We start from the raw sequence: 8,178 nt of genomic DNA on the forward strand, positions 1-8,178 counted from the left end.
CTCCCATTTCCACCACAGCAAGGTATTACAGTCTATCCCTCCCATTTCCACCACAGCAAGGTATTACAGTCTTCCCTCCCATTTCCACCACAGCAAGGTATTACAGTCTTCCCTCCCATTTCCCACACAGCAAGGTATTACAGTCTATCCCTCCCATTTCCACCACAGCAAGGTATTACAGTCTATCCCTCCCATTTCCACCACAGCAAGGTATTACAGTCTATCCCTCCCATTTCCACCACAGCAAGGTATTAGTCTGTCCCTCCCATTTCCACCACAGCAAGGTATTAGTCTGTCCCTCCCATTTCCACCACAGCAAGGTATTACAGTCTGTCCCTCCCATTTCCACCACAGCAAGGTATTACAGTCTATCCCTCCCATTTCCACCACAGCAAGGTATTAGTCTATCCCTCCCATTTCCACCACAGCAAGGTATTAGTCTATCCCTCCCATTTCACCACAGCAAGGTATTAGTCTTCCCTCCATTCCACCACAGCAAGGTATTAAGTCTATCCCTCCCATTTCCACCACAGCAAGGTATACAGTCTGTCCCTCCCATTTCCACCACAGCAAGGTATTACAGTCTGTCCCTCCCATTTCCCCACAGCAAGGTATTACAGTCTGTCCCTCCCATTTCCACCACAGCAAGGTATTACGTCTATCCCTCCCATTTCCACCACAGCAAGGTATTACAGTCTATCCCTCCATTTCCACCACAGCAAGGTATTACAGTCTATCCCTCCCATTTCCACCACAGCAAGGTATTACAGTCTGTCCCTCCCATTTCCACCACAGCAAGGATTACAGTCTTCCCTCCCATTTCCACCACAGCAAGGTATTACAGTCTATCCCTCCCATTTCCACCACAGCAAGGTATTACATCTATCCCTCCCATTTCCACCACAGCAAGGTATTACAGTCTATCCCTCCCATTTCCACCACAGCAAGGTATTACAGTCTATCCCTCCCATTTTCCACCACAGCAAGGTATTACAGTCTTCCCTCCCATTTCCACCACAGCAAGGTATTACAGTCTATCCCTCCCATTTCCACCACGCAAGGTATTACAGTCTGAGACTGTAATACCTTGCTGTGGTGGAAATGGGAGTGTGGAAGACCAAGGTGAGACACTACAGCCTCACCGTATTATTCCTCCCTCAGTTAAAAGACAACTCTAATCAACACTTATTCAAGCCTTGTCATTTTTCAAATTATTCCTTCATTGTGGTATTATACAATACAAATTTGAAAGGTTCTAGCTAGGGGTATTACAATAGCATTGTGCATAATTTAAGTGAGTCGAAAACTTTGGTCCAAATCCATTAAAATGTACGGGTGATGATTATTGCATTCAAAGAATGTCCTGACATGTCTAAATTTAATTATACAGGACTGCAATTATGTCAGCCTGTAAACTAAAGATCACAGTAGTTAGCTATACAAGGAAAAATGGTAAGGCTTTCTTTGCCCGTCAGCATTTACAGTATACGTGATGGTAAAAGTGTGTCTGACAGTAAACGTTTCTATATAGAGGAGAGAGTGCATATTGAGAGCAAACAAAGAAGAAAAACAGGTATCCTCCTCAGCCTCGTCTTACATGTAAACAGCTAGTGAACCTCTCAACACTAAATGGACCAACAATGACAATTCAAAAGGTATAAAGATGAATATGTATCCCTTCATCGCACACGGAAATGTCTCAGCTTCCCGTCCTCTCGTTCGTCCGTCTTTCTCTCAATCCACTCAGAAAAGCAGGCTCTGTCGTCGAGATATGCTGTTCACTGTGAGAAGAGAGAGACAGTGAGAGGAGTGACAGACAGATCCCAGGAGGAACACTCAACATCATCACAGGTACTTGAACAGAGACCAGAGGGAGAAGGTTCCATCAGGGTAAGAGAGCTGCTGACAAAGGAGATACCGTATGAAGACATACAGCACACACAGTGATACGTTGACAACGGAAATAAGTAGCACTTGTGTCAAAATTCAACACAAATGTGTGTTTTGTATCCGCATCATTACATTCCAAACCATCATTAATTACCGCTGCCCTCCATGGACGTCACAGAAATATTTGAAATAAATTCAAGTACAGATATTGGGAGCATTACGGTATTATTTGACACTAGTGCCGTATTTTCACTTTGCATTGTCAAAACAGGGCCCACAATACAAATTCAGTGTTGAAACAGATGAATGTGTTTGGTAACCATGCTGAATGATCTATCAGGGCGTTGGCCCAAAGAGAGAGAGAGAGGAGCAGGAACAAACATAGGGTTTTCATACAGGACAACTCAGTGGGTAAGGTCCCTACAGGCAATATGTCACATCAGCATTCCCCTTTGGTGTGTCAGGAAGGGGAAAAATGTAAATTACTCTGAACTCATCTCAAATACACCAAGTCCTGGGAGGCCAAAAGGGGTAAATKTTTTGCATATAAAAAAAACTATAAAAATATACAGAGTATTGCACAGTATTAACGTCAAACATAGTTGAAGTAAACTGTACTTTTCCCTTCCGCATTGTTGATAAGCTTCAAGTAGATAGAATAGCAGCAGCGTTGTAAATGAGAATGAGTCAGAGATCCACCCTCTCATTATCACCCCACTCCTGACTCCTCAGGCTAAATCAGGAGTTAGACTACAGGACGGTTAACCCTTCCTCTGTGATATAACAGGAACGAGTTTAGGGTGAGAGAGCAGAACACCCCTCAGAAAGACATATGAATAATTAATGCAGGAAATTATGTAATCATGAATTTCTCATTATAGCCGTGTTACAAAACAACACACATTTTATCCATAGCTGATATTTGGATTATGTAAGCAACAGGCCAATTGATTTCTCTTCACATTTTTTACTGCATGTGTGTGTTGGGCATAATTTGGTTATTGATTTTCATTGTTGAGCAGGGGTTTAGTAGTCTGTGTTTTATTACATTTGGTAAAAAGGAATTGTCTTCCCCAGTAAAAGACAGCATGGCCTCCCGAGTGGCTCAGCGGTCTAAGGCACTGCATCGCAGTGCTTGAGGCGTCACTACAGACCCGGGTTCAATCCCAGGCTGTGTCACAGCCGGCGCACAATTGGCCCAGCGTTGTCCGGGTTAGGGGAGGGTTTTGCTGGCCAGGATTTCTTTGTCCCATCGCGCTCTAGCGACCCCTTGTGGCGAGCCAGGTGCCTGCAAGCTGATTTCGGTCGCCAGCTGGACGGTGTTTCCTCCGACACATTGGTGAGGCTGGCTTCCGGATTAAGAGAGCAGTGTGTCAAGAAGCAGTGCGGCTTGGCAGGGTCGTGTTTCGGAGGACGCACGGCTCTCGACCTTCGTYTCTCCCGAGTCCATAGGGGAGTTGCAGCGATGGGAGAAGACTAACTACCAATTAGATATCATGAAATAGGGGAGAAAAAGTGGTAAAAGTCCAGAAAACAATGCAGCCAAGAGAACACAAATAATAATTATCTGATTGGCTGGGTCCAGTGAGAGCTCCTCAGGCGGGAGGTTAAGGGAAGCAGAAGCTCATTCTCCATCACTACTGACCAGGTCTGAGGTGGGCTAACTACAACACATAATGACCAGGTCTGAGGTGGGCCGACTACAACGCATAATGACCAGGTCTGAGGTGGGCCGACTACAACGCATAATGACCAGGTCTGAGGTGGCCGACTACAACGCATAATGACCAGGTCTGAGGTGGGCCGTACACAAACGCATAATGCAGGTCTGAGTGGGCCGACTAAACGCATAATGACCAGGTCTGAGGTGGGCCGACTACAACGCATAATGACCAGTCTGAGGTGGGCCGACTACAACGCATAATGACCAGGTCTGAGGTGGGCCGACTACAACGCATAATGACCAGGTCTGAGGTGGGCGACTACACAGCATAATGACCAGGTCTGAGGTGGGCCGACTACAACGGCATAATGACAGGTCTGAGGTGGGCCCGACTACAACGCATAATGACCAGGTCTGAGGTGGGCCGACTACAACGCATAATGACCAGGTCTGAGGTGGGCTAACTACAACGCATAATGACCAGGTCTGAGGTGGGCCGACTACAACGCATAATGACCAGGGGACTGAACGCTCCTGAGTCAGAGCTGAGGTCAGGCATGTTTTCAACAAATCAAACACAACCAGGAAGAACAGGGGACCAACCAGAAACAGCTATTTTAGCAAATAAAACCTATAACCATTCAGAGGTGTAGTACTGTGCACTAGCCCTGTTGATGTGATGTGACTTGGTGTTTGTTCGAGGATAGTCTTGTATTCAAGGTGCTGTTCAGTGATGCATGCTGTTTGTGTTCATTTCTAACAAACGTCTGAGGCTATGTTCATGAGCTAAAAAAAATTGGCATAAAAAAAGCTAGCCCAGCATACTTAAATATCTGAGTGCACTGCTCTTGCTACTCCTTTCTTTAAATGATTGTGTATGAGTGTGTATTACGATGAACAGTAGGAATTTCCATTGAAAGTGAAGACCACCTAATGTGCTCTGTATGGATGTACACATGTAAATAAATGTCAAGTATCGTGTAAAGTAGTCTTGACATAATGTAAAGTAGTCTTGACATAATGTAAAGTAGTCTTGACATAATGTAAAGTTCTCAATATAATGTAAAGTACTCTTGACATACAATATTCTTCTAGCCTCAAAATCTAAGGAGGTGTTTTGAGAATGGTTACATATTCATTGTTAAAAGCCATGGGATGATAGACTGACACATTGAAGTGCATCAGAAGGGAAAGGAGGGGATGGTTCGCGGCCTCCTCATGAGAGAAGGAAGTGAACTGAATATACCTAAGGTGTGCCGGAACCTTAGGCATCCCTGTACGAGCTCTGGAACACAGTGATGTAGCCATTAAGTTTACATTTTGTACAAGGAAGTTGGGACATTAAAATAAGACATTTAGTTTATGGGATGAAATACAACTGTAAAGAGAGGAACTTACCTGAATCAGACAAGGAGCTGCTTCTACCTCCGGCCTCCTTCTCCAGCTGAATGTCTTGAAGTGAAAATATTGATGTAGCTAGGAGAGGATACGTTCATATTATACAATTATTTACCAATGACATGAGACTACACTGCTGTTAATAATGTGTGTGAGTCATGTGTGGAGGAGTGAAGGCCGACTCACTGTCAGGCAGTGTGATCACTCGGTCTCCCAGACTGTGGAAGTATGGATGCCTCATGGCCTCCTCTGCTGAGATGCGCTTCTTTCCCTCAAACTGAAACACAGACGGAMACACAGCTTTACTCTACTGTTGCTAATGGCAACGAACAACTCCAGGACGATCATAAAGATTATCTAAAAAGGTGAGATGGGAGTTTGTCAATGACGACAATGTTGCCACAGGGGTGGTCTCACCTGCAGCAGTTTGGACAGCAGTTCCACTCCTTCATTGTCCAGTCTAGGAATAAACAACAAATACACAACTAATTAAAGTAACACTCAATGAACGAGCAGGTCTAACGTGTCATAAACAGTCAGTGCCGAGCACTGCATCACCTTGGTGTGTGATTCCGTAGAGAGTCGGCTCTGTACCGGGGGTAGTTGTACGAGATGAATTCCTCATTGGAGGTGATTCCAGGCCAGGATGTCTCATTGGGTGTACCTGGAGCAGACACAAACACAAGTGCTTCAACTCTCAAGACATTGAAAAGGAAGGGATGTTATGTCCGTTTATGTCCTCAATGGTGCCAAATGGCATTTCTCCCCGTCTCACTTCCTTCAAAGGGCAGGGCCACACCATGGACCAAGTTGGGCAGTGACGGGGGTACAGTCTCACCTAGCAGTTTAAAKATGAAGTGCAGCTCCTCCTCCACTGTGGAGCCAGGAAACAGAGGGCGGCCTGTAGACATCTCATAGAAGATACAACCCACTCCCCTACAGAGTCAAAATATAACGTTACTATAACAACTTTACTGACATTTTAGAATAGAATGTTATAACGAAACTTCAATATCAACCCGATTGGCTATGACCAATAGTTTATTCTTACCACATATCTATCTGCGTTGAGTAGTCAGTGCTTCCTAGGAGGATGTCTGGGGGACGGTACCATAGCGTCACCACCTCGTTGGAGTAGGTCTTGGTGGGAATGGACTTAGCCCGGGCCAGGCCTGAGACAAAAGCATGATTCACTATTCAACAAAACGTTTGAAAGAAGCTTAACATTTTAACAGGACAGTTTGTGGGAGAGGCTCGTGGGGCATATTGGCTTATTACACCGGCAAAACTCTTTTTGCGTATGTCGTGCTACCAACAAAAAAATGGATGTCCTTTTTTCTGAACACATTGTTTTGTCGTTACTCTCAACAGATTGTTGAGAACGTTAAACTGAGGCACTACAGATAACACTCTGGTTCTACAGAGACTTCTGGGGTGTGGTGATAAGACTGTCTGTACAGTTAGAGGTACTGACCAAAGTCAGCCAGTTTGAGCTCTCCGCGGTCGTTGATGAGCAGGTTCTGGGGTTTGAGGTCTCTGTGGAGGACTTTGCGGCGGTGGCAGTAGTTGAGGCCACGCAGCAGCTGGAACAGGAAGAGCTGAGGAGGAGAGGCACAGTAACAGACATGAGATAAGAAGTCTGCAAAGACATGACAATACCACAGACCACCCAGAGACACAGTAACAGACATAAGATAAGAAGTCTGCAAAGATATGACAATACCACAGACCACCCGGAGACACAGGGACACACTGAGACATGAGAGGTATACTGTAGGTGAGGGAGACAATGTGCATAGGGAGACAATGTGCAAAGAGAAAAGACACCAATAAAGACCCTACTAATCACTAACTACACATTTAAAAACTATTGGCACTGTGCCATTTCATCTATTGTTAAGGAAATGTATACATCGGACTGGAATGRTAGAATTCCGTTTTATGATACATGCTAAAGAATGTAATGTAAATCATGTATCAAGGTATTGTAGGCTGATGAGTGCCACACCTTCACATTGTGCATGTGGATAGAGTTGCCACAATCCTCCAGATACTGCTTAAGGTCTTTATCCTGCGTGACAAATCACAAATCATTTACACAACTTTGACACTGGCACAAACAAATACATTTGGATTTGTTTTCATTCAAAATGTAAGGAGTCGACAGATGAACAGCGTGTGTGACGCGCTGTCAGATGCTCTTAGGCTTCTCCTCCTTTCTGTGTGGACGATGACTCACCAGGTACTCAAAGACCAGCGTGAGAGACTTCTGCGTGTGGATGATGTCGTGGAGGGTCACTATGTTGGCGTGTTTCAGATCCTTCAACAGAGACACTGGGGGAAGAGAGATAACCAACGCATGATTTAAAAAAAATACTTATACAGCATGCCTCAACTCTTTCCATATCAGAGGTCAGCTGCAGCAGCAGCAACTGTGGTTGACTGAGGTCAATCCTGTAAATAGCCAGTGCTCCCTTGGCTTGCTCTGGTTTCCACTTTCCAACCTGTTGGGTTTTATTTTTAGCTGGCGGCCCAGGCTCAGGCCCACCCGACACAAAGGTGTTAGGGCACTATGCCCAGTGCCCACCCTGTGGTGGCGTGGTGTCTCACCCTCTCTGATGGCAGTGCAGGGAGCCCCCTCCTCATGCTCCAATCGGATCTCTTTCAGAGCCACCAGGTTGTCAGTCAGCTTGCTGCGCCCTTTGTATACCGTGGCATAGGTTCCCTGGGAGAGAGACAATACTTACATACAGACCACAGTAGGAGAACATCATATAAGCAGTACATACACTACATGTGAACAGTAGCAGAAGCAAATCTCAACACTGCCAGGACAAATGTTTGGTAGCACAGGTTAAGAGCAAATAAACAATGACTATGGGGTAGGGTAATGTCAATGTATAAGTTTGTAACAGCATACCTCTCCTAGCTTATCCAGCTTCACATAGGTCTCCAGCTTCCCAAAGCCAATCTCTGACTGAGAGAAAAAACACATTGTATCTTTAGATGATTCTAGAAGTCTTACCACATGTAAAATCACAGAATGAGAACATGCTTGTTTATTCACAAATATGACAGACAGACTCCAGAACATTGTTACAAACTACGAGACTGGCTTTATCCAGGAAGATGAACTACGAGACTGGCTTTATCCAGGAAGATGAACTAACTACGAGACTGGCTTTATCCAGGAAGATGAACTAACTACGAGACTGGCTTTATCCAGG

General features: G+C 45.0%; 1 protein-coding gene across 3 annotated transcripts in view; it reads right to left on the reverse strand.

Moving 5' to 3' along the window:
• cdk16 (cyclin dependent kinase 16) overlaps positions 1-8,178 on the reverse strand; it is a 28,162-nt gene that overhangs the window by 7,979 nt on the left and 12,005 nt on the right. For 2 of the 3 annotated variants that reach the window (XM_024137126.2, XM_024137128.2), the window contains 12 exons: positions 7,872-7,928; positions 7,562-7,676; positions 7,191-7,285; positions 6,960-7,022; positions 6,426-6,549; positions 6,003-6,123; positions 5,790-5,887; positions 5,510-5,615; positions 5,369-5,411; positions 5,138-5,228; positions 4,952-5,029; positions 1,087-1,781 (listed from right to left, as the gene is read on the reverse strand). In XM_024137126.2, the coding sequence (XP_023992894.1) occupies positions 1,744-1,781; positions 4,952-5,029; positions 5,138-5,228; positions 5,369-5,411; positions 5,510-5,615; positions 5,790-5,887; positions 6,003-6,123; positions 6,426-6,549; positions 6,960-7,022; positions 7,191-7,285; positions 7,562-7,676; positions 7,872-7,928 (1,029 nt within the window). In that variant the 3' untranslated portion in view covers positions 1,087-1,743. The remainder of the gene's footprint in view (positions 1-1,086; positions 1,782-4,951; positions 5,030-5,137; positions 5,229-5,368; positions 5,412-5,509; positions 5,616-5,789; positions 5,888-6,002; positions 6,124-6,425; positions 6,550-6,959; positions 7,023-7,190; positions 7,286-7,561; positions 7,677-7,871; positions 7,929-8,178) is intronic. The other variant, XM_024137127.2, reaches the window with a different exon arrangement.

The sequence above is a fragment of the Salvelinus sp. IW2-2015 genome, unplaced genomic scaffold, assembly GCF_002910315.2.
Source record: "Salvelinus sp. IW2-2015 unplaced genomic scaffold, ASM291031v2 Un_scaffold1113, whole genome shotgun sequence".
NCBI classification, from domain to species: domain Eukaryota; kingdom Metazoa; phylum Chordata; class Actinopteri; order Salmoniformes; family Salmonidae; genus Salvelinus; species Salvelinus sp. IW2-2015.